Source organism: Mercenaria mercenaria, chromosome 3, assembly GCF_021730395.1.
Source record: "Mercenaria mercenaria strain notata chromosome 3, MADL_Memer_1, whole genome shotgun sequence".
NCBI lineage: Eukaryota > Metazoa > Mollusca > Bivalvia > Venerida > Veneridae > Mercenaria > Mercenaria mercenaria.
This window is the reverse complement of record NC_069363.1, coordinates 89,488,883-89,516,030: the sequence shown is the minus strand read 5'-3', so window position 1 is coordinate 89,516,030 and position 27,148 is coordinate 89,488,883. Positions and strand designations below refer to the sequence as shown.

General features: G+C 32.7%; 1 protein-coding gene across 1 annotated transcript in view; it reads right to left on the bottom strand.

Moving 5' to 3' along the window:
• Positions 1–345: 345 nt before the first annotated feature.
• The window catches only part of LOC123524113 (coiled-coil and C2 domain-containing protein 2A-like), a 48,658-nt gene continuing 21,855 nt past the window's right edge, over positions 346–27,148 (bottom strand). Inside the window, exons 16-28 of the mRNA XM_053539827.1 lie at positions 18,712–18,715; positions 11,772–11,817; positions 11,101–11,115; positions 8,629–8,738; positions 7,698–7,794; positions 6,903–7,001; positions 6,246–6,416; positions 5,297–5,590; positions 4,134–4,382; positions 3,078–3,200; positions 2,438–2,598; positions 1,705–1,780; positions 346–1,178 (exon numbers count right to left, since the gene is read on the bottom strand). Of these exons, the coding sequence (XP_053395802.1) occupies positions 990–1,178; positions 1,705–1,780; positions 2,438–2,598; positions 3,078–3,200; positions 4,134–4,382; positions 5,297–5,590; positions 6,246–6,416; positions 6,903–7,001; positions 7,698–7,794; positions 8,629–8,738; positions 11,101–11,115; positions 11,772–11,817; positions 18,712–18,715 (1,634 nt within the window). The 3' untranslated portion in view covers positions 346–989. The remainder of the gene's footprint in view (positions 1,179–1,704; positions 1,781–2,437; positions 2,599–3,077; positions 3,201–4,133; positions 4,383–5,296; positions 5,591–6,245; positions 6,417–6,902; positions 7,002–7,697; positions 7,795–8,628; positions 8,739–11,100; positions 11,116–11,771; positions 11,818–18,711; positions 18,716–27,148) is intronic.

Sequence of the window (27,148 nt, the reverse complement as noted above, 5' to 3'; positions counted from 1 at the left end):
CATTAATTCATGCATTCATGAAATGAGTGAAAAAAAGAAAAAGATTTTTGACTTGACTTTGCTCGACTTTGTCGAAACAATTGCCACTTTACTAATACAGATATCTAAACTGTAAATAACACAATTTTGCAATTTTTAGCACAAGTTAAAATAACAATACGCTGTTGGGGAAGATGAAACTTTCCATAAAATCAAGCTATGCCTTCATATACGTTTATTTTTTCTAAACATAAACTCCATTACATATCTATAAGCGACACAGGTAGATCGAAACGCTTGTTTTCTCCTTCAAACGCTCTAAATGAATTCCAAAATCTAGACTCAAATTGAAAGGAAAAGACAATGGTTGTTTATTATATCTTATTTATTTGGTTTCTTTTATTTCTACAAATTTCAAATTTGAATAGCACAATTCCACAAGATACAATAAAATTATTTTTATTTACAATACATGTAAAATAAATTATATATCTACATAAATGTACTGTCTAAAATAAATATCACAGATATTGATAATGGACGGATGTGGAATGTCTATGTCAAAACACAAGTCCTTCACACATTCTTCTGTAAATTAAAGTTTGTTACTGTACCAGTTTCATGACAACATTACAAGCTCTCAAACAATAAATTTGAATCTTAAGAGTATATACTGTATAATTTATCCTTAAAAGGCCTTCCGCAGTCATTAATATGTTAACTTGACCCGAGTCAACTGATTAAATTAAAGATACAATTCTTTAATCTATTTTAAATTTTATTTTAGATAAATGTTACTATATTTCCGTTTCTTTCAAATCAAAATTTTCAGTATCGTGCTTTTAAAAAAATGTCTTGAAATTCCTTTGACTGCTACATAAATATGGTAAGTTTAGAAACAATTTCTAGCAAACTGGCACATAGTGACACCATTGGTGATCGGACAAATGTTTTGACGGTTTGTTAATTTCAGACAACCTAGTATTTCTACACTGAACTATATCCAGTCACTATCTCAACCTCATTAGCGAAGCTACATACACCCACACTGAGAGGACAGAGTTTGGATAGGGATGGACGTACACTGCCAGTGCAAACTCAACATCACTTGACTCCTGGGCATGAACCCCAGTTGCGTAGACCGTCTCAACAATTGGATCTATCTCTGTGAATGGCATGTTTATTGGGAACCCAGAAACCTGAAATGAAAAACAAAACAACTATTTACTATGAACTTTAATTAACGGCTTTCAGCTAAATGGAACAATATCATAATTTACAAAACAAATCTGATTTAAACATGTAACAATATGAGTAATGTGAAACATGCAAATGACTCTTGTTCTTTTTATGAAGTCCTTGACTTTAAAAAAAAATCAGCTATAACTTTTTTATGAAATAAAGTAGTATTACTTTTGGCATCAAATACTTAAAAGCTGGGTACATGTTAAAATCATTCTTCCTCCAAATAAAGGATAGGAAGTGTCCACTGCCACTTAAAGCTTAAAAGCTGTCTGCGTAGGGGGTTGCAGTGAAGTTCTTCAACATGTCCATTTCAAACAAGTTTGGCATAGAATGTATATATGACTATGAAAAATGATAAAGATATCGGTAAAAAAAAATAGAATAACTCCAGAGCCTCTCATACAATCTTGCTATAATTATCAAACTTGGCCTGAGATATTATTTATAACACTGTCTACTTTTGACATTACAGTCACATACCTTGTAAGAACTAAAGGACTGTTCAAGCTCATGAATGTGTTGTTCTCCCACTGCTTTACCACAGTTCTCTTCCAACCTGCACAAAATAATACAACAAAAGATGATTTATTTTTCTGAAGTACACATATATTAAACTTAGTTACTTCCTTTCAACGTTATTTTTCCTATTTAGTAGTACCAGAACAGATCTAACAGATATAATCTCTTAATAAGACCATCAACCAAAATCCTATTACATCTCATGACACAAAGCAAAATCTAGTTCAACAGTGAAGAAGCTATCACCACTGTCCAGATCACCATAATTCACCACAAGAAAGAGAAAATTGCCAACACTTTGCATGATCATACAAGACAAGAAAACTGCCATATGCAATTCAAGAACAACTAAACTTAAATGTTGCTAGAACAACATAAATCTGATATAGCTGAACATGTCTTAGTGGACACTGGTATTCAGCATCCACTTGCCTTAAGCAGCTAGACCGTTAACTTCCTAAATGGACTTCTTGTTCTACAAGTAATTTCAACTTGTCTTAAGCAGTCACCTGTCTTAAGTAGCCAGAATGTATCACTCCCTTGGCTATCTACTTAATGCAGACTTGACTGTGCTATTTAGTCATGATATGCAAAAATATATCCAAACAAACAACCAACAGTTTTAGATTAAGTTTCTTACTCACAGAAGAAAAAATCTATCATATTTTTTTATATCTATTATAGGTATATTTACACTGGCAGCATTTTCCTCATGATCTGTGTACAATGCCTGTTCCATCGTGTGATGTAACGACTCCTCCAGTCCATTATCTTGTTCTTCAGTGTAGACTGTATCTTCTCCTGTAGCTCCACTACATAATCCTTGTCTGTAGGGAAATAATACAAGGAATCCGGCTGAAAAAAAAAACGACACAAGTCAAATCCCTGAACAAAATTGAAAAGAAAGACTGCAGATATACTGTAAGCAATCTTTTGCTGTGGCAACAATATACCCGTGCAACCTAGACAGCTGGTATGCATGTTTATGTTTAGGGTCTTTTTTCAATAATTTTTCAGTCAAATAAACAAATGCGCCTAATGTAGGCGTGAGCAAAATGCCAAACTTTATAGTGCTGCCTCACTGGAATATCATACTGTAGACACCTGACATGATACCCATCCAGTCACATTATACTGGCGCCTAGGTGACTGTCCAAGAACTATTCTAGTTAATACTGAACCAAAAGTCTAGGGCTCCTAGTACCATTTTTCACATCTTTTGTATGACACAGTCAGTGAGTGAACCCACGACCTCCAGCAACTGAAGAAGGCACTCTGCCACTTGACCACCTAGGTGGCATAGACAATAGGCAAGACATGTAATAACCACATACCTGTATGCTACCGAGACCTGGGGATGGGTATCTCTTGGTGAACAGTGGTTCCCACATTGCAGCATTGGCAAGATTATACATGATCTGCGATGGTTTATCATACTGCTGAATGTTTGCCCAGATCTACAATGCAATAATAGTATCAATAACACATTGGTCAGAAAAGTGTTTGATATCAATCCTACAGTTTTGTATTACCCTCACAGAGTGAATAATACCTGTTTGTTTTAAGTGAATTTATCTCAGCCAAGAAGTGAGATTTTTATGGTATTTTCACAAGTGTGCAGCGGCAAGTGAATATGTCTCACAGTTTTACATGAAAAACTAGAAATTAACCCTTACCATGCTGGACACGACTGATTCTGCTTTTGCGAGCAATGTAGATATTGATCAGCCTGCACATCTGTGCGACCTCAACCTGCACATCCATGCAGTCTGATCAAGAACTGCACTGTTCGCCATTCAGTCAGTATCTTTTTGGTAATCACCCATTTTTACAGTTAATGGTACTGTCCAAATGGAAAGATTGACAAGTTCATTATAGAAATTGAGCAGGGTAAGGGTTTATAAACTCTGTACAAGTAGATCAGCCAAGCTATATCACTCACAGCGGGACTGTTACAGATAATATCTCACCCTACAGTATAAAATAATAATTTCAATTTTGTAAATTTGCTTCTGAGAATGAGTAAAAGGTATATGGAGCTATGTATGTTTAAAGAAATGTGTAAAAATATTAAAAACTAAGAATGTTACTGCTATTGTCCCGAAACTTTCCGAACACCCTTCGTAAAAGTGAGTATTACAATTAACCCTTACCCTGCTAAATTACTATAATGAAATTGTCCATCTTTCAATTTGGATAGTACCACTAACTGTTAAAAAGGATGCATATCAAAAAGATACTGACTGAAAGGCAAACAGTGCAGACTGATCCTGATCTGCACTGGTAGCAATGGCAGAATCAATCGTGTCCAGCATGGTCAGGGTTAAATGTCACATCCTGACAAGTTAATTTTTGTTTTGAAAATAGTAAGAAGATGCAAATTTAGTTACATTTTCATGGTTGACCAGGCATCCTATAGTTTGAAGCGGGCTGTTAGTATCTTGCGTTCGGAAGTGTTCCCCGCTGCTTGGATTCCAAACCCAAAACCCATTGGCTTCCTCCGTCAGCACATATGCTGTGGGACCCTCAGGGATGGCTGACCCACAGATAAGCCACGCCTTCTTTCCTAGGGACAGGAAATAATTGACCAACAAGATGGCATGCTCCTCTTCATCTCCAGACAACATCTGAAGAAATTGCTGCAACAAAAATCAACCAGAAATGAGATTAAAAAGCTTGCATGTACTTAAGCAGATTTAAGCCATGCTTACAACATTTAAGTACTATGGCAGGTATCTAGTTTAAATGGTGTAGGAAAATCCTAGTAACCTCCTTTTCAACAGACAGCTGGTTACTTTCCTAGAATGAAACAATTCAAAATTCAAATTTCAAACAACACACGAGGTAGTCAATTGCTTTGAAGTCAGTGCCAGGCTCCTTTTTTCCTTTGATTCACAAATTTATCCCTCCATTACTTAATCAATCATTATATACCATAGACAAACTGAACCCATCAGTCAGTACCCATCATCTTAAATGAAATGCCATCTCTACCACTCAAAATCTACCATAAGTCAACTTTCTATTGGATCAGATGGTAGACCTCCATTTAAACAATGTTGTCCTTATAAAGGTTAGAGCTCTGATACAGAACAGACCCAATAATGTGCCTTAAAAGGTAAAACTTGGAAAGTGCCATAGGCAGTGACCTTGACCACTTAAAAAGACCCTGGTCACTCGACCACTAAGTGGCCTTGACCAATGGAACTTTGGACTTCACCACTCCATGACCTTAACTATCTGACAATAATCTTGACCACTTAGTGACATGACCTCCCACACCATAGCCTTGGCTACTCAGACAGAGGCCTTGACCACTCAACCATAAACATGGCCTCCTCTGCCATTTGCCAATGTAACCAAATGCTACAAATTCAAAGAAGTGGCTATAGATTTTTGAAAGTGGCTACAAGAATTTTATTAAAATGTTGCCAAATTTCAGCAATGCAGCTTCAATTTGGCAGTTTCTCTCAAAAAGTGGCTACAACTTTCTGAGGCACAGTGGAGGCCCTGCATAAAAACTGAACAATTAGAGAAAAAGACATATACTTACATCACAAGTGTTCCAGATATCACAGAGTCCTGGAAATATCATAGAATCTGATACAAATGGAATCAAAGACACATATCTTGCAACAAGCTCTGATGTGGCTTCAGCAGATAATCCTTTACTCGTTAACTCTTCCGGAGGTTTGATACCTTTAAAGTATCTTGTAATAAACACTGATTTAAAGTTAGTGTCTGTTACAAATGTTTTCACTTCACGTTTAGGTGTGAATAACGAGGACACGCGTTCCTGCCATTCATCAGCAAATACCATTAGCTTCTCATCCTCATTGGTGCTAAACTGAAAATACATGTACAAATATCTTAAAATAATGCTTAAATGTCATTTTCGAAACAACTTTAGGTTATTACCAGTTAATATTGTCTATGTTCCTAGATTTCAAAATAACACTCAACCTCTTCACACCAACAAAAGATCCAGATATACTGCCTTCGGTAAAATACAGACATTATGTCATCTGCCAAAAAGTTTATCTGGTGATCAAACTCAATACCTTTTTTATGGTAACCTTGTTTTCTATTTACCATACTATCTGGGCAGACTCTTGGGAAAAACAACAATTTCCCTTTCTTCAATATATAATAAAACAGATTACTACATTTTGGAGTAAAGTTTAATTTATTAATGTACATCTACACTTAACAATGTCATCATTATGGAAACAGCTGATAAACAGCTGATAGCAGCGGAGACTAAGGGCCGTAAAAGTTGCAATATCTGACTATAGGAGGACAAGGTTATACACATTACACAGGCTTCAATATGCATTTTTTCCTTTTTCATTTACTATTCTTCTTTTTTATATTGCGACAAAGTTTTTCAAATTAAGCAGGTGAGACCCAAAAATAATAGGCATGTAAATATTTTGTTAATTATATAACTTACTCAATACATATTGTTTTTCATCAAATATATTTTACAAGCAAGAACTTACTCTTTCTTTCGTTGGTTCAGGTTGCGTGAGTGGAGGTTCTATTGTTATAAACATGCTCAGTAACGTTTTAATATCTTTATCTAAACCAACATCCATCTCTCCTGCTTGTAGCGTCTCATGTACATAACCTAGCAACACCGGTGGAGCATTTACTCGGAATGAACCATCAATCTGAAAGGAGAAAATAGTTACTGTGAAAGTTAACAAATTATCAGTAAGTTTAATTTATATGCAACAGTTGATATACACAACTGTCAATAAAAAGTTCTTGGACAATTCTATTTACTTATGTATTTTTGATCACCTCAGAAAACGAAGGCATATCTGAACCACTCCAGAGTCTGCTTCCTTCAAAAACCAGTCATATAACTTAAGACTGGAGACCAGTCTCAAAGTCTCGCATCTGATTGGTTGAATATGAGCTCAGTTTTCAAACTGACCAATGGCACAGTTGCATTGTGAGACTGGTCTCCAAACTTAGTTTTAAAACCTTGAGGCAAGTACTCCTACCATATGCAGAGGTACAGGTGTGACACCAGTCTGGCACAAACCAGCAACCTTTGGGATGAGCAGTCTGTAAGTCATCAACAAGACCCCTGTTAGAGGTGTACACAGTATTTATATTTTACTTTGATGCAACAAAAAATCACAACAAACCTTTCCATTAAAATAGACGGTAGTAAAAGGAATTTTTAGACTTCCCAGCCATTTCTTTTCTATTCTCTGATGTACTGAGCTACCCCTTTCTCTGTCATCCTGTAATGTTAAATACACTTCATTCTTTATACAGAAGAATATCTATTCAACATTCTAAAACAAAAAGTTAAGTTGGTTATAAAATCACACCAAAACCATCTGGGTGATACAGAAAATATTTCCAGCTTTTGCAAGTGGAAGAAGACCCCAGGTGCCCATTAAGCTATTGTCTTAGGCATGAGCGGGCACATGAGTAGAACCACCAAACTTCCATAAGCTAACTGGATGGCTTCCTCTTAAGAAGAATTCTACAATTCTATTGACAACAAATAAAGCAAGACAATATATCAAATGTAAACTTGTGAAATTTAATTCTTGAACATGCCTTTTCTTTCAAAACATTGAAAAAATGTGAAAAAAGTAACTCTTTCTTAAAAGTAACTTGGCATTACATATATTTCAGAGTGCAATATTATACACTTATTGAATGCCTTACTGTTCAATAGTTAAAAATTTGCCAATGACTGAATAGCCATTCAATAAGTTTGTTACTAAAATAGATCAAAATGAATTTTCAGATTTTTTTTCACAAAGTTTAAAACATTTGTCCAGCAAATATGTGTTGACCATTGGCCAGTCATATAGCAAAAATAACAGGCCTGAGATTTAAACACGGACTCATACATGTGTTCCATGAAGGACTATTCTACACTATTTTATGAGGGGTGGCAGCATTCATAAATACAGATACCATACCTGCTGTATATCAACAACAACTTCATCAAAGAGATTCAAAAATATGCTATCACCCAATGTCTGTAGGTTACTGGGACTAAAGTCATCATTTGGAGCTCTGCAATACACAACACAATGCCTATTTACATGTATACTAAGTAGAAATGGAATGTGAGAAACAAATAGTGTCAATACATAGAATCCATAAAAACTTTATACACTCACACGTTTTAACCCTTACCCTGCTAAATTTCTATAATGAACTTGTCCATCTTTCAATTTGGACAGTACCATTATCTGTTAAAAGGGGTGCCTACCAAAAAGATACTGAATGGCAAACAGTGCAGATCATGATCAGACTGCATGAATGTGCAGGCTGATCATGATCTTCACTGGTTGCAAAGGCAGAATCAATCGTGTCCAGCATGGTAATGGTTAAATCTGGGATATTTCTTTTTCTTTGAAAACAAGTCATATCAGTAAATACTAATTTTTACATGGGCACTGAATAAACTCATCCCTTTTACAACATGAAGCATTCCTGGGGGCATTTAATAGGGGGCATACAGTAATTTCTAAGTAAAACAATTACATGACACTTGTGACAGTTACTGAAAAAGCACATATTTTCGCTGGGTCAATATTCGCAAATTAAAAATTTTGAGTATGTTCGCGAGGTTAAATATTCACGAACTTGTTAAAATGGTATCCTAGTTTACTTTGAATTATACACATTGTAAATAACTATGCGAGGATTAATTTTCGCGAGATGAAGGGCCTCGTGATTATAGCGAAAATTAAACCCTCGCAAATATTTCTGCTTTTACAGTATACACCTAAAATGATAGCCCTCATAGCTTTTCAAAGTACTGCATATACTAGACTGGAATGTCTAAAATTTGTTGCCCAAAGCTAGAGTTTTTCTACAGCAACAGAACTGCGGAGTACTTACTTAAATGGAATCTCTAGTTCTTCATTAAAGCTAGGATTTGACCCATCCCCCACTGAGGTCCTGATAGAGTTGTGCTGGAACATCACTTCAACAAACGGCCGCACCGTTGTCTACAAAAACAAACAGATCTAACTCAAAACCTGCATCTTCATTCATAACAAAAGCTACTATTACAGTATACAAGAGGGCGGAGTTGGTCTTAAGTCGCCCACCTCAGCAAGTGATACAATGTGATACAATCATAAAACTGAAATTTATAGAACAGGTGAACTGAAAACGGGAACGTCAAAAAGAGTGATAAAAGAGATAATTGCAAGTAGTTTTTATATGTATATGAAATGACTCAAATGGTATATCAATACTATTAATTCAATAAATGGTTCAACATTTTATTAGCATAACTTTTTCTTTGGCATAAGGGATTCCACTGCCGTTTAATGAACATTAGGTTGTAAAAATTTTAAAACTGAATAAAGAGGTCTCTAATATTATACATGTACATAATGACATTAGACTTTTTATGTATATACATTCTAAAACAAAGAAATAAAAAATTAGGTCAGTAAGACAGCCAATGCTTAACTATTCGAATGTCCCAGAAGCAGAAATATTATCCTAAATGTTAAAATATCTAAAGAGTTTCAATCCAGTATCTGCAATAGTTTTGAAGAGGACTTTCTAAGTCCAAAAGGGGGCATAATCTTGCCAAAATACATGTCAGAGTTATGAGACTTGATGCCATCACCTAGTTTTATAACCCCGAAGACACAACCAGTATCTGCATTAGTTTTAGAGATAGTAACTTGCATGCAAAACTTTAACCAGGATTTTCTTAGTCCAAAAGGGGGCATAATTTGCCCAAAATACAAATCAGAGTTATGGAACTTGAACCTGTGAGGTTGGTTATTGACCTAGAAAGAGAAAAAATAAGTTTCAAAGCTATATGCCTTCAAATGATAGCTATGATATATGTACTTGCATGCAAAACTTGAACCAAGGTGTGACGCTGACACTGACCCTAGGGTGAGTACAATAGCTCGGACTATTCTTTGAATAGTTGAGCTAACAAAATGTTAGGTCCTGTATATGGCTTTCAAAATTAGGAATAAAAACAGGTTTTGCATTTATAAAGTGTAAGTTCCTGTAGGTATAAAAGTTTTTAATTTGAGTAAAAACAGGAGCAAACAGAATGTAATAAGGGATGTAAACAGTACATGGTATATTAATTAGATAGAACTGGTATGATGTAAATGGTTTATGTATTCAATGATTTACATTCTGTCAAAGAATTTATTTTTCAAAATAATGATAACAGTGCTGTGTTAATTGCAGTGAAACACTGATGGCTCCAGCACCTGGGCACACCTGAGTAACTTGTCTGGTCTCTGGCCATTTTTTTCTCTTTTTTTATATTCTAGTATGTTTGAAAAGCTTAAAATCTTGGATAGCTCAAGCTATCTGCCCATCCCCCTGTGACCTTGACCAATCAGTGTTTTACTATATAACTTGAGTATCTAGTGCAACTGATTTCAGCAACCAATCAACCAATCGAAAAACATTCTATTTACCATGCTTCATAATGTATAGGTAAAACACATTCAGTTGCTATGACAAATCTTTAATGTGCTATCCATGTATGGCTATAATGAAGTATTGTACTGTTAGTATTGACCTAAATAGGTGCATTTTGACTTATCCATTATGCTACTTACTGTAGAACTGAACAATGGCATGTAAGTTTCAAATTCCAATGTGATTTCCAGTTTCAAAATAAAGTCAAATTTCAGGACAATGATTTGAATTGATTATTCTTATAAAATTCAATGCAAAGCCTTTCAACTGTGACAGACTGTTTTGATGATACGACATCAGTTTACAATCTATTAACTACGGTAAAAGAAATTCATACAATATATTGCAGAAGTCTTGTTTTGCCAACTCTGATCTCAGATAAAAGAAAAGAAATATTGAACTATAAACTGGTATTAAACTTATAGACTGTTAGGTGATTTTGTGGAAACAACACTTTGACACAAGACATGTTTTGACTGACAAATTTCAGATGTATATAAAGATACTAATATATTTCTTTGATGTTTTGCCTTCTAATTCAGAAAAAAAAAACATAACTGAGACAGTACAGCCAAAATTTTTGAAATTTTCCAACAGTATAATGAAAAAAAAAATGCAACATTTTACTTTGCTAAAAAAAAATAACTGTTTATCCTAGACTGTTTATGGTATGATTCAAAATAATTTTCAGAGCAATTCTGTATTAAAGTTACAACAGTCTTGTTTTTTACCTAGACTGTTTATAGTATGATTCAAAATATTTTTCAGAGCAATTCTGTATTAAAGCTACACCAGTCTTGTATCAAAGGTGAAATCAGACATGCTAAGGACCCGAAACAGTTGAATTTTAAAATCACTGTGTACAACTTAACATAAAAACCTGTCTTCCAAAATACTTACTCCCTCAATAATGTCCTGAAATTGGGTAAATATTTATGGCTATGAAATATGGGGTCTTAGCATATTGTATCATTTTACAGATATATGCAAGCTACTTCTGGTATATTTTTGAAACAAATTATAAAATATGAAATGTATACTTTGGCCAATACATTTGAAATTGACTATACATAATGAAATGGTAACAGATTCTTTAAATTATCTTGAAAAAAACAAACTGATGTCCTTTAACAAAAGATATTTTGAAATTTACCAAAATCAATAATTAATACATTTGCTTATGTTAGACATGCTGCTGTATCTACAATCAAGTAGGAATCAAATGGGTTAATAACATTTTTTATAACTCAGAAACTTCAATTCTACAATTAAGACAAAACCACTTGTAAAATGTTAAACAAATAGTCACTACATAATTCTGAAAGGTAAATAAATGAAAATATTGATAAGCCCTTTTCATGATTTTTTCTACATATGAAAGACCATGTACACAAAATCAGTAAATAAAATATCTCCTTTTTCCTTAAGATCAATTTCCTGAAAATGGACTCAAAAGTACATTTACCAAGCATCTAATACTTCACAATAGATTGGTTAAGTTACAAGCAACAATATCAGGTATAAAAGTTAAAAATAATTTTTAAATCTTTTACAAATAAGATTTGGACTACCTCTTGTTTCCTCCCAGTTGGTTCACGTGTTGTCATGGTTCCCGACCTGAAATAAGATAATAACAAGTTCATTACAAATTAATTTGACAAACAAATGCTCACTTAATCTAAGTTTGCGGGGTTATATTGGTTCTTAGATTGGAGGCAAGTTGGAAAAGTCAAACAACTGCAGCATTTGATTGGTTTTTCTCAGAAAAATTTGGAACTGACCAATGGCAAGATTGCATTTTCAGACTGGTCACCAAACTCAATTTTACAACTTTAAATCCTTGTATGTCTGAGCATACACAACAGTGTTTCACTATACTTATCAATAAAACTGGTAATCAGATACTGCAAAAGAATAATGTTGTTTTATGAAGTTTGTTAATGCTTAAAAATAAATCCAAATGATGTTAAAAGTAGGAAAGTGTTTTTAAAGGGACCCACTATTTGCTAAGGTAAACAATAATTAGATTTTTATTTCTTAGAAGCATGTAAAACGAACTTTCGAAACCCAAACATAAAAACCCAAAGAGCTGAAACCTGCTGTACTTTTGTTTTTGTGAAGTGTTGTGTTGCTTTAATAATTTTTTCTTTTTTTTTTTATGATTTTTTGGGCACTTTGAAATTCGAGGAGAAGGGGTTTTTCTTTTTATCAAGCCATATAAAAATTTAATGGCCCTAAGAGTGTATTCACAAATACAAATTGTTCCAGGAATCTTTGGTAATTTCATTCCCCATCCCCTTTCCCCATCCCCACATGCCCCGTTTTATATTTGAAAAAGATTCATTTGACAAATTCTGACCATTTTTATGTAAATAAAGTGAAAATGAATCCCCTGAGTGTTAAACCAATTTTTTTCTATGATTTGACCAAGGCCTATTTTTGCTTATTTTTTAAGTTTCTAAGAAAACTTTGCCCGGTTTCATGAAAATAAACAAAAAACCGGCCTTTGGTTTTTTTAAAACGGTTTTTTTTAAGATTTAACCTTGTGACCAAGTTTTACACAAAGTGTCCTTTTTCAAATCTATCTTTTAAATGATTGATTAGTGCCCAAATTTCTGACCACAATGCCCTTTTCTTTGCTGCCTTGATTTATTAAGTCAAAATTTTGACCAGGGTTCTAAAGATCTAAGCAGAAAATGTAGCTTTTAAGGTTTTCTTAAAATGCTTTTTTAATAATAAAAAATAAAATTTTAATTTTTAATAACGTTTGAATCGGGAAGAAGATATCGCGATCATCGATATATCGATTATTAAGTTAGTGAAAAAACCTATTTGTTCTGTACATGCTATATCCCTTCTTTTTAAATGTTATTTTTAGTTTAATTGCTGTTTTATGTGTCAATTTGAATTTTATTTCCCCATACGGTAGTGCCGACTATTTGGAAAAAAGACTGTTTGGGACAAGTTTGACATGCCCTTTATGCAATTCCGTTACTTAGGGTGCATTTTGGCGGGAAAAAAGTTGTTTTAGAGGGCTGAGTGTTTTTGGATAGTTTTTTTTCCTGTGTTAAATATGTTTTTTAAAAATGGGAATCGATAATCGATCGCCAAAACTACCGTTGGTACATCGTTCGTTTTTCGATGACCCCCTATTATGGCATCTAGTGTTTTAAAACCCTTTGTGTGACGTTTTTAAACACAGAAAACCCTAGTTTTTTCTAATCAAAGGTTTTTTGTTGCTACATAAAAAGCATTATGTGACAGCGTTTTCCCCCGATACATTTTTTTCCCCCCTTTTTTCTTAAAAACATAAAGCTTCCAATGAGGCTTTGTCACTAGTTAACTTCTGTAACCTTTTCATTTAAAAAAGCATTTAAACAATTTTTATTGTTAAAAGCACTTTTTTTTTTGTTGTAAAAAGTGCGCATTGGTAGACAATTAATTAACGTCAGCAAAACATGTTAAAATTTTTCCCAAGAGACAAAGGAAAAATACAGACAAAAATATTATTTTGGTATGTAAAAGTAAACTACCCCAAACAAACTAATTCTGTGATAAAGGGTTTGCTATAACGGAACAGTAATCCGATATGAATTATGTAATCTAAGGGGAAAAGGAGGAAAGTTTTCTATGTGGCAAAATCTTCTGGTATTTTGTTAATGAATGAACAATAAACAAGACATGTAGAAAAAAAATGAAATAGTTGTGACCCTGTTGCTGTTATACAATACAATATCAAATAGCAAACCTTTGGGGAAATTTAAACTTTGCTTGTTTGGTTTTACTAATTTTTTTTTAACCCTTTAAAGTGCTAGATAAATTGTCGTTGGGAAATGTGTTGCTAAAATTTAAAGTTCATAAAATTTGTAAAATTTGGAAAAAATTTTGTAGAGTAGAAAACAGTTTGGAACTGTCAGACCCCGATTTAATGGGGTCGATTGGCCCAAAGCTGTTTGCAATGGCTGTTAAATTCGCTTGAGCAGGCTAAAAGGTTAAGTCTTTTTTGAGGGTTTAGCTTATTTAAACCCTTCTCAGCCCTTCCTAAAAAACCCGCTGGGTCATTTGGGGAATGTGTTTTTTCCCCCTTTGGGGTTTGCCCCATGACTCCGGTTGAGCGGCCAACTTTAAACAACTAGCCTTGCTCCCCTTGAACTTTGCTTAAAAAATGAGGAAAATTTTTAAAAATAAATGAACTCAGAATTAAAATCTTCCTTTTTGAGGGGTTTTACTCGAAGAGGTGTGTAAAAACAGGTATTCGCCTTGAACTGTTTTAAACCTAAGTTTACTGTATTTATTTTTTAAAATGCGAAAATTCTACGTAGTGCCTAACGCTTTGTTATTAATTTGATGTTTTCAAATTTTTGAAAAGTTTAATATACAAATTGCGAAAGTATGCACTAAAGGGAAAAAACTTTTTAAAAATTCAAAAATAAAGAAAAAAAATGTAAAAAGACAAAAAACAAATAGTTCTAGTTATCTTTGAACTTAAATTTAAATTCGCATGCTGTTTTTTATCGCTAAATTCTTTATCCCTAAAAAGCTTGATGAAAAATTTGGGATTTTTTTTTTTTGCTGCTTAATTTTGTTTTGTTTGTTACATTTCTTTTTTTATGAAAAGGGAAACAGGGGTTTTTTAAAAATTAAAAGTGTGAGTTCACAGATGACAAATAAAAATGTTTTTTTACTTTTAAGATGCTGGTAATAAAAAATTTAAAAAAATTTTGATTTGTTTAAAAACATATATGTTATACAAATTTTTTAAATCAAAAAATTATTATAAGAAGAAGAAAAAAACAAAACCTTTTGTGCTATGTGCCCGTGCAAAAAAAAATGATTTTTTTTTTAAAAATTCAACATTATATTTATTATGTGCCGATTACAAAAAATACTTTAAAAGAAATCCTGTTGCCCAAGGTTAAATATTTGCCCTGCCCTGGGCAAAAACCTTTAATTTTGAATCTTTGCTTGTTTTCCAATTTGAAACAATTAAATCCGGGCGAAATTTTTCCAACAGCTTTAAAAGCTTATTATGGTGCAATTTAACACCTTATGTGAGGCCCCAAAAGCTTATTAAAAAGAACAAAAAAAATTTTTCTTAGTTTTGGTAGATCTAAATTTTCAGAATTATGTTCCTTTTTGTCAATGACGTAAGAAAACCTAAACCCCTAAGCGACGTCACAATTGGGGTCAAATTTTTATGATCTTGTGTAAGGGCCCTGTTTGTCTTTTAAAAACACAAAAAAATATAATGTGTGCACAAATTAAAATACCCCACATTTTTGAGTTGATTCTTCCAAGCTGCCCAAAAAAAAAAACTTTTAAAAAGGACAGTGTAGTTATTTTAAATTTGCTGTATTTTTTATCCTCGATTGAAAAAAAGGTAAGAAGAATCAAAACAAAAAGAAAAATTGTAAAATAAATAGTAATTTAAAAACCAAAAAGCAAAGAACAAAAACTTTAAGGTAGTGGGTAGGTAGGATCATTGGTATTTTAATGGGATCACCAAAAACCCCAGTATTTTAATTTGCCATAAAAAAAAACACCGGTATTTTAATGAATCATCAAAAAAAAACATCTGGTTTTTAAGGGATCACTAATTTTAAATCTTTCTGTTTTTTTTTTTTTTTTTTTGTTCACATTTCCCAAATTTTTTTGTCTTTTAATAAAATTGCTTCAAAATTTTTTTAAAACTTTCAAAAACCCGTTTGGAAAAAATGGAATCAAAATTATTCTACTTATTCTTTTTCCTTTCCCCTTTAAAACCCAACATTTGTAAAAAACTTCTTAACTCTGTGTTTACCAAAGTCTAAGGTGGGTCATGTTTTTTAAAATTTCTTTTTGCTGGTGGTGGGGGGCCCTGTCCCAATTGGGTTCGATTCTTGGGGTGACATCTTTTCAGCAGGATAGGTTTTGACCGCTCTAACAGCAAATTTGACCAGAATGAGGGATTGGGTTTGGGCCTTGGTTGCCGTTTAAAAATGGTTACTTAGCCCTTGTTGTCGCAGGTATTTAGAACACAAGTTTTACATATAGTTTTTTTTTTACTATCCTACTTTTCACATATATTCTCAAAACAAAGAGGCTTTTATTATACAATAAAGCAAACAAGTAAAAATAGGTAGCTCTTACAACAAAGACTTTTTAGATCCAAAAAAATTTAAAAGTTAACTTTTTGGAAATTTTGTAAGAAAAAAGAGTATGATATTTTGTTGTACTAAAAAAATTGAACAAGTGTAAAATAAGTCTATTTTTGGTTAGTAATTTGAAAAAAACACCCCAAAAAAAACCTGTTGTGTAAAGCAAAATAACAGCATTCATTTTTAAAGTTTTTAAAGGTTTTTGTTTTGTTTTTATCATTGAAATGTGGTTCTATACACGGGACACAATTTTTAAATTTTATGGATTAATTAGTATTGTTTGCTTTGTTCAGTTGAACACATTATCAAAAATTAATATAAAAAAACCTTTCCCATTATTGTGTCTTGCCGTTTTCTGGATTCCATACCAGTACTGGTGTATTTCTGCCTAAAAATTTTCTCTAAAGTTTCGAAGGGGAAAGACAAAATTCTCGCCCCGAAATTAAATGTCGAAAGTAAAAAAAACGTTTTTTTGAGAAATGTAAAAAAAACTATATTTTTTTTTTACAGTTTTTCCACAGAATTTTTTAGACCAAATTTTACCTCATGTGAAAAGCTTTTAAAATGCTGAAAGTACCATTTGACATTTGTTATGAGCTGATGATTTAAGAATTTTTTTACCCTTTTTACAGTGTCAATAAAAAAAGGTCGTTTGTTACTTAGAAATATTTACTATATAAGTTTTTTTCCAGAGTTACAGGGACATGTAATTTAAAAAGTTGCAAGGGCAATATCCTTTTATTTCGTACATACTCTTAAACCTCCCAAAAATGGGTGTAAGAAATATATATACGACCTTTTATTTTTAAAAAAAAGTTTTTTGGGTCAATAAAAAGCTAAACCTTTTGGGTTTTATTTTAAGTTAGGGCCCCTTTAAGCAGTTTCTGAAAGTAGGGTCTAAAAGGTTGAAAGAAAAGTTCGCCCTTTATTTCTGAGGTCAAAATGATATTAAGGTACACCTTTTGACATCAGTCTTCGTCACACTGATTTTAAGAGATATTTCCCAAGAAAGAGGTTAAAATGTTGGGTCTTGGGTCTTTTTTTGGTAGTCTTTTTCTCTATTGGACACAGTGCCATTATATTGCAATATGTAGTAATGTTGACCTCCCTGCAGCGAGCAGCCTTTGATGGGTACTTTCGTGCAGTGATGTTGCAGTATTTTTACCTCTCTCCTTGTATTCTGAGCTGTTACCTTCTTGCGTTTTTAGTTGGGGTTTCATGGAGCTTTACGCTCAAAAATTTCGTGTTTGGGGTACCCAAATTTTCTGAAAACAGACTTAAAATAAACAAAAAAATTTGTAAATGGATAAAGAAATCAAGTAATTTGAAAATATCTTTAGTTGGGGCCCCCTGCTTTGGATGTTGGTACAAAAGTGTGCACCCGTAATGGATTTTTCTGAAAAAGAAACCCATTTGCATACTGAAAAATATTTACAGAGAGACAAGAAAAATAAAAATTTTTTTTGTGCCCTTTGGCCTGAAACAACCAATCTTGTTATGGTGGTTTTTGGTGTCAGTATGCACAACAAAGAAATGGGCCCCAAAACTATTTTTGCAGGATAGGAGACATTCACTAGGCAGGGGTAACATATATGCCCCCCCCATACATTTCAAATTGGGGGCTTAAATTAATATTTTTCAAAATAAAAAATCCTTTTTACTTTTAATGTGACATCTTAAAATTTTTTTTTCCTTTGTTTTGCAGCCAAAACGGTTAGCAAAAACTTCAGATGTTACCCAAAAAAATTTGCTTTTTTTGGGTTTTCTGTCCTCACACATTTGATAAGCATATTATTTGTGCGTTACAGCAAAAGTCACCTCGCAAGGTTTACCAGTTTTGCACAATTGTCCGAAAAAGATAAAAAAAAGAAAAGTTTTGAAACAAAAAACCATCTAATTTAGCCCCCATTTAAAACTGTGAGTAGATTTGCATTATGCTCTGAACTATGCAAGCGCAAAGGGTGCAAAAAATTTATGCTTTTTTCTTTTTCAAAAAATGCTTTTACAACATGTGCATATTTTTAAGATTGCAAAGTTTCCAATTTAACCCAAAACCCTCTTTTGCTAAAAAAATTTTTATCTGCATTTAATTGTGATAAAAAAGAAAATCGAAAAAATGTTTTATTTTTGTTGGAAATTTAAAAATTGGCAATCTGTTTTGGAATGGTTGTCGTGTAAACAAAAAGAACTTCTTATATAAGTAAATTCTAGTTTTTTTTTTTAGTACAAAAAAAAATTCGACCCGATTTAAATTTTTGGGTGGATTACATGCAAAAAATAAAAGTTTCATCTGCTGCTTACGAAATATTTGGCATGCTTCTTCTTTTCCATATTTTCCCATCTTTTATGGGACGAAACGAAATTTCCCTCTCACCTGTCTGAATCAAAAATTATAAAAAAAAGCTTGTTTTAAGTTTCATAAAGTCTTTTAAAAAATTTTTACTAAAAATAAAACGGGCTTTTTTTTAAATCAATTGTCCCCTAACACCCAATATGACCTGTCCATGTCAACCCCGAAATTTCTAAAACTCTGACCTACTGACCCCAAATTATAGGGCATCTACTGAAAAATGCAATCGTCTATAAACGTGGACTATAGATAAGGTTTTTTATTTTTTATTGAGCTGAAATTGTTTTCGCTAAACTCACGTATTTGACTTTGACCTACGACCCCGAAACAAATAGGGGTCATTTTCTGACCAAAGGTTCATCCTTGGAAGTTTGAAAATGTAGGCCAAAGCGGTCTTTATTTTTGAAAAAAACCTTTTTAAAGTCTCAATCCTGTTACCTTGCCCTTTGACCTATGCCCCTGAAACGGGCTTGTAATGCCCAAGGGAAATACCCTTTTGAAGTCTGACTATTTTGGCCCCCAAGCTCTAGTGTTTATTTATTTTTTTTTTTTCCATTGCTTTTTGATCCCAAGTCAGAACGCGGTCTTCCCTATAGACCTAAGTATTAAAATTAAGTAATGGAAACCCATCAGAAAATTAAATATTTTGGTATTTTATGGTAATTTGTCAAAATTTAAGTGGGGGGTAAACTGATTGTTTTCTACGAATTGCTTTTTGCCCAAGTATCTAGAAAGATTTAATGTTGTTAATGCACCCTTCAAATTGTAGATATCATTTAAGCTCAAAAAGCTATATAAAAAACCAAATTATTTAAAACAGAACATTATTTAAAAAGGTATACAGTCGAACTTTGTTTGCTAAAACTTAGATGAATCAAACACCCCCTTTTGTATCCTAAATGTCAGGCCCTAAAAATTCCCATATAATATATATTATACTGTTAGATGGTAAAACTCCCAAAACTCTTGAAAATTTTGCTGGTCCTGTAAGTTCAAGCAAAAAAAATTTTGCTGTAGGTATATCTCATTTAAATAAAGTAAAAATTTTTTTTCCCTGAAAAAAACCCCCTCTGTCTGAACCTTTTTATGCAGCTCTGTGAGATTTTCAAGTCGCCCATCTGTGTAATTCTGCTTTTCCCCTTTCTTTTTTTATAATCCTGATTAAAGTTAAAAACTTATCAGTCAGTTTTTTTTTTATTCCTTTTATTTCAATAAAAATAAACCACAAAAATTTTTTGCAAATGTTTAAACAGCCGTGATTTTGTGCAAAGTTGGGAATTATTGTGCTTTTTACAGTATGCCAGTGTCAATAATAAAAACTTTTTTTGGCAAAAAAATTCTTGTTTAAATGTACCCAATTAAATGTAGGTCAAAAAGGGGAAGCATTCAAATATTTAAATTTAAAAATTCTCCTTTTTAAAGGGGAAAAACAATTAAAGAAAGGAATAATTATTTTTTGTTTTTAGGTTTTTGGGTGTGTTCATACATTTTGGTGTTTTTATCTTTATTCAATGAAAATTTTAAAAATATGAATGTCGCCCAGTGTGCATTAAAACATGAACAGAAAACTCTAATTTTAAAAAATTAAAAAATGAAAAGCATAACAGAAGTGAACATCTATTACATTAAAGGGGATTCTTGGTTTTTCCGTCATATGCTGGCCCCATTTTGTGTTTTGAATTTTTACTTCTTTCCCTTAGTTGAAGAAATGAAATCTACGATTAGCTGATTTTCGTCCTAAACAAAATCAAATCCTGTCAGTTGTTAGAGGAAAAATATTCTTTTGGGAAAGTAAAGTAAAATCGCTGATTCCCTGTATATGTATAAAATTAGATCATGTTTTGTGTGGTTTTTGATTTTTAAGTGGGTGTAAATATTTGGTATTTGTAATATTAAATCTTTAAAACGGTTTTTGTTTAATCAAATAATGTGCTGATGTTTTTTTTCTCTAATTTTTAATGGTTGTAAAAGGGCCCCTTGTGCCCTTGCACAAGGGGAAAAGGGGGTTAGAAACTGATTTTCCCAAAAAACCAGGGAGGGCTTCTCCCTTATGTTGAGATGAACAAACCCAAAAAAAGTGAGGGCCCAAGTGATTCAAAGACGTCCCTTTAACTATCTGGCCGAAAGGGTTCAAAATTTGGTTTTTTGATTGTGCTTCAGTTTTTTTGATTGGTATGGGCATAAACCCCCTTTATAAATTTTTCAGTTACCCCAACAACTTTTGGATTTATAGCGGGACTGACCTTTTTCTACAAGGGTTACCTCTTTAAAACGTTTCAAGGATTTTTTAAATACTCCTTGCGAATTCATTAAATATTTTTCGTGTTCAATTGGTTTCTTTTCCGGCGCCCCTTTTCCGTTTGTGTATGAGTAATAATTGTGAATCAGACATGGTTTTTTTGTATAATAATCACTGTTTTCAGCCTTTTTTGTTTAAATTAGGAAAATGAAACGGATGTGTTAGAAAATTAAAATTTCTTCTGTCATGTAGAATTTTCCCCGCCCTGGCTACTTGTTTTTTTATACTGGCAAAAAGGGTAGGCTGTATTTGATTTTGTTAAGAACTCTTGACTTAATTTCTAAAATTTAAGGCGAAAATCATTAGAAAAAAGAAATATTTATAAAAAAATGATTAAACCCTAATATGATACTATTTCGCTGTGGGATCATTTGGTCCAGTTTGGGCTGAACCATCGCAAGTTTCTTTATCCTACCCCGTGGCCCCTTAGCTGCTAGAGGTCATTTCTTCTGTTCTGAAAATTAAAAAAACCCCCATGTATTTATTTGTGTTTTTTGGTGCTAAATTTTTTCTTGTTTTTTCCCCAATTTAAAAAAAAATTGCACTTAGTCTGTAATTACCAAAGGGTTTTTTTAATTTCAAAAGTCAACTCTTGAACAATGCTTTTTATGTTTGCTTTTTGCGAGCGAATTTAAAAAGTACTATCTCCCCCCCAAAAAGGACACGGAATTTGGGGAGGGTATCCAGCCGGGGCCCAAGTTTGAAATGCTGGGTTTTGCAGTAATATTATTTTTTAAAAAAAATTAAAATTTAAAACTTTTTAAAAAGGTTTTTTTCAAAGGGAATTTGGATTTTTAAATATTTCATTTTTAAATTTTTAAAACGAAATTTTTAACTTACTTAAAAATGCTGGTAATGTTTGGGCGGGGACGGGGGACTAAGCCTGGCCTTGTTCATTTACTGCCCCTGCTCACTGAATGTTGTATCCCCTGGTTTCAAGTCATCAATTTTTTGACCACCCTTTTTCCCAAAAGTGAAAGGTAAACGAAAAAGTAATTAAAAACTTTTTATATGAATCGTCTGTAAAATACTTGTTTGTACTTTTTGCAAAAACTTTAACATGTGTGACACTGCGCATCCCGTGTGAGTATAAACTCAGAATTCTTCGAATGTCGAGATTAAAAAAGGGTACAAGAGAAAAAATTTTAGGAAAAACCGGTTTTTTATTGGTGGGTAAATGATGGGGGACTAAGGATGAGAAGCTGGTGTATCTAAAAATACCACTGCCCCTCCCTCTGCTATGGTTTATCGTGTCAGCTGAACTTAGATTTTAGCGTCAGCAACACGTCCACTGGTGTCAGGTAAGGGGGGCCCTAACTCTGCCATCATGTACTACTTAAAACCCCTTTGACATAGAAAAGGAAAAAGGTTTAAGTCGTGGTTTTTTATATACTAAAATACAAAAAGCAAAAAGATCTTTTATATTAGAACGGTAAGGGTGAACTTAAAAAATTCAATGTATTTTATGATTTTTCAGAAAAATTTATAACAGGAAAAATTAAAAGGGGAAAAATGACTTAAAAAAAGAAGTCATGCTTTAATTTCTGAAAAAATCGGGGAAAGGCAAGAAAGCATTGTAAAATTTTGTAAATTTTTAGGTGGTTTTAAAGTTTTGCAAAAAAGTTTTGCAATTTTTAGGTGGTCTTAAAATTTCGCAAACATTGTATTTGAATTTGTAGATGGTTTTAAGTTTCACAATACAAGCTATTTGCAATTTGTAGTGGTTTAAAGTTTTGGGGAATACATAGCTATTTGCCCTTTTTTAGGTGGTTTTAAAATTTTACAATACATGATTTGCAATTTGTAGATGGTTTTAAAAATTTCACAATAATAGCTATCTGCATTTTTTGGTGGTTTTAAGTTTACAAACATAGCTATTGAATTTGTAGGGGTTTTTAAAATTTTGCAATACATACTATTGAATTTGTAGGGGTTTTAAAGTTGTGCAATACTTGCTATTTGCAATTTTTGGTGGTTTTAATTTTTGGGAACATTTGTTTTGCAATTTGTTTTGGTTTTAAAGTTTTTGCATACATGCTATTTCATTTGTAGATGGTTTTAAGTTTTCAAAACATAGTATTGCAAATTTTTAGTGGTTTTTAAGTTTTGAATACTAGCTATTTGAAATTTTTAGGTGGGTTTTTAAAAGTTGGCAAAACTAGCTTTTTGAATTAGTAGGGGTTTCATGTTTGCAATCATAGCTATTTGAATTGTAGTGGTTTTAATTTTGCAATAATGTTTTTTCAATTTGAGGTGGTTTTTTAAAATTTTTCAATACATATGGAGCTATTTTCAATTTTAGGTGGGTTTTTAAAATTGGCAATAATAGCTTTTCAATTTTTCATGGTTTTAAAATTTTTAAAACTAGCTATTTTCAATTTGTAGATGGTTTTAAAATTTTGCAATTTCAAGCTATTTTCAAATTTTTGGTGGTTTAAAAGTTTCGCATACATAGCTTTTGCCATTTGTAGGTGGTTTTTTGTTTTACAAAACATGTATTTGCAATTTTTTAGGTGGTTTTAAGTTTGCAATACATAGCTTTTGCAATTTGTAGGTGGTTTTAAAGTTTTACAATACATAGCTATTTGCAATTTGTAGGTGGTTTTAAAGTTTTGCAATAATAGCTATTTGCAATTTGTAGTGGTTTTGAAGTTTTACATAATGCTTTTGAAAATTTTTAGGTGGTTTCAAAGTTTTTCATAATAGCTATTTTCAAATTTTTTTGAGGTTTTAAAGTTTTCAATCATAGCTTTTGCCAATTGTGGTGGTTTCAATGTTTTGCAAACTTTGTTTTGCCCAAATTTTTAAGGGGGTTTTTAATTTTATCATAGTATTTGCAATTTGTGGGGGTTTTTAAAATTTTCAAAAATTTTGGTGCTATTTGCAATTTGTAAGATGGGTTTTTAAAGTTGTGCAATCATGCTATTTGCAATTTGTGTGGTTTTAAAGTTTTAAAAATAGTATTTGCAATTTTTTGGGGTTTCAATGTTTTGCAAACTTGTTTTTGCAATTTGGGGATGGTTTTTTTTGTTTTGAAAACTAGCTATTTGCAATTTGTAGGTGGTTTTAAAGTTTTACAATACATACTGGTAGCTATTTGCAATTTGTAGATGGTTTTAATGTTGTGCAATACATAGCTATTTGCAATTTGTAGATGGTTTTAAAGTTTTACAATACATAGCTATTTGCAATTTGTAGGTGGTTTCAATGTTTTTAATACAAGCTATTTCAAATTGTAGATGGTTTCAAAGTTTTACAAACATATTATTTTCAATTTTTAGATGGTTTTTTAAAATTTCGCAATTTCCCCCTGCCCCCATTGCCCCAAATTTGTAGATGGTTTTTAAAGTTTTCAATACTGTTTTGAATTTGTAGAGGTTTTAAAGTTTTGCAATACATAGTGTTGCCTTTTGTTTGTTTTAAAATTTTGCAATCTGCTTTTGCAAAATTTTTAGTGGTTTACAAGTTTGCAAGCCAGGGGGGTTTTTAAAAAATTTGGAAAACATAGTATTTTTTTTAAAATTTGTTTCCATAGCCATTATGTTGCTTGCATAAGCGGTTAATTTTTTGACTTAGCAAACCCCATGTCACCAGTATAGCTAAATCTAAATTTTGCTATAATTGGAGCAAATTCCCGATAGTTTCAGTTTTTTTTGGAATTTTACCCGAAAGGGGATGCTTTTTGGCCATGCGAATCTTCAGTTGTAATTGGCCATAATACCCTTTAAGTCTTGAGACAGGGGTCTGAATGTAAAAAATTATATAAGTTACAGTAAATTTCAACAGTAATTTCTTGTAGTGCTTAAATATTTTTAAAAAACACCCTTTTTTTATGCAGGCCCTAGACCACGTTAAGACGTTGGAAGGACTTATGCCATCTATAAGATATCATGAAATTCCCCGAATTTTATAAAAATTTTTTGATGTTGGTCAAAAAATTTTCCCTTTTTAGCTTTTAAAGTTTTTGTTGAAAAGGGGTTAACTTTTTAACACGAAAAAAATTTTGTTTTTTTGCCCCTTTGGGAAAAAAGCCCAAAATTGTTTCAAACACTTTTGTCCATTCCTGCAAAAATAGCTGTGTTTTATTAGGGGGTGAGATCATGCTTGACCCCTTAAACCCCCCTGGGTCTAAACTTATAAAACCCCCCCCTAGAGTTGTTTCACTTATCCCAAAAATGGTTGTTAAAATTTTTTGTTTTAATATTTAAGAAAAACTTAAAATGGAAAAAAAAGAATTTTTTTTGTACATTACAAAAATAGTTAAAAAATGTGGTTCCAGGACACTGGTGCCACCCCCACCTCCCCCCCCCCCCTTACTGTCCCTCTTATGTTTTCTCACTGAAAAAGCAAGGTAAGTAAACTTTTTTATTACCTGTACAAAAAAAATCAGTTACCCCACAGTGGTCGAGACTTTAAATGAAAAAATGAATTTGTTTAACTTTGCCTGCTGGCGCATGTATTTTGCCTTTTTGGGCCTGTGTAGACCAAATCAACTGCAAATCAGGCTTTATGGTTACCTGTTCGCTATTCAGTCAGTAAATTTTTTAGGGGGAAAACCTTTTTATTTTAAATGGTACTGTCCAAATGAATGATGGAAGGTTATTTTAGAAAATTTAAAAGGTTTTAAAAGGGAAGTTGTAAACAAACTATTTAACAACAGTGGCATGCTTTAAGTGGTAACTGGCACTCCCAAAACGTGTATTGGAAAATAGGTGAATACAGCTTTAGTTACACCAGAACCAACCTAGAGCAAAACTAAAAAAGTGTTAATTTCAATGTTTTCTTGTTTTTTGTTTTATTTTAAATTTTAATAAAATGGAAAATTTATTTGGATTTGTTTTTTTGGCATTCTTTGTTTTTAACAAAATTTTGACAAACCCTTTAATTTTGAAAAAAAATTTTCCTCCCTTTTTTCCCCCTGAGCAAAAATAAGCATTTCTGTAAAATTAGATAAAAGAAATAAAAAATTTTGTGGTATGTACATCTGGAATTTTGCAATTCTAAATTTTCAAAAAATTTTGATCAAATACAAACATGTATAAAAGATCACACCTGAATTATTTCAGCCCCCCGCAGGTACCTTGGTAGAACCACCAATTCAGCAAGCCGATGGATATCTCTCCAACTTTAAAAATTCTATTCCCAAAATGGGTTTTAAACCGCATCCAAGGGGGGAAGTGTTTTTTTTGTAGCCAACCCCCTTTTCCAAAAAAGAAACTGGTTCAAAAAGTTGATGCCCCAGTGGCCCCCGTCGATAGATTTTGCACTAAGTCCAAAACGAGGTCCGGTCAAACTGAGGGCGGTGTGTTTTAAGTGAGGAAAGGTCAAGTTTACTTTTTTTAGATCAAATTATTTTTTTAAGGGGTATTTATGCTAGACGAAACGGGCCCATTTGGTTTAACCCAAAAGTGGCCATTAAAAGGCAACGAAGTCCAAAAGAGGTTAAAATTAAGGGCAAAAATGAGGTCGGTGTGTCTGAAGATGAGGAAGGTCAAGGTTACATCTGCTTTAGTATCAATCATTTAGTAAAAGGGTTTTTGATGCTAGAGAAACAGTCCTATTTGGTTTTAAACCCAAAAGATGGCCCTTAAAACAACTAAATCCAAAAAGAGGTCAAAGGGCAAGGCAAACTGAGGTCGGTGATGTTGAAGTAAGGAATGGTCACAGGTTTCATTTTTGCATTGATAAGTCATTCTGTAAGGGGTATTGATGCTAGACGAAAACGGTCCCCCTTTTGGGTTAACTCTCCCGGGCAGGACAAAAAGAACGGAGGCAGAAGGACAATCTTTTGCCCCCGATCAGTAGATGCGGGGGCATAAAAACATTCGTTTAAAAATTTTTTTTAAATGGCATTAGCTGTTGGTTTTAGGATTTTCGGATTGGCACTCCAGATTTGTTTGGGCTTCCTGGTCTCGTCGCTTCCATTGTTTGGCCTTGCCTGTTCCCTGACGGTGTTTTTATCAAATTTTTTTTGGGGGTTCAGGGTGGGGGGGGATCGCTTCATCCCAAAACTCTTTGGGCCTTTTTTTTGGGTTCCCGAAATCCCCAAAAAATTAAATATATAAAATAGTATTAAGTAAATTTTCTTCCACACCTTTTAATAAAAAAATTTTTTTTTTTTTTTTTTTTTTGTTTGTTTTAATGTCCCTTAAAAAAACTATA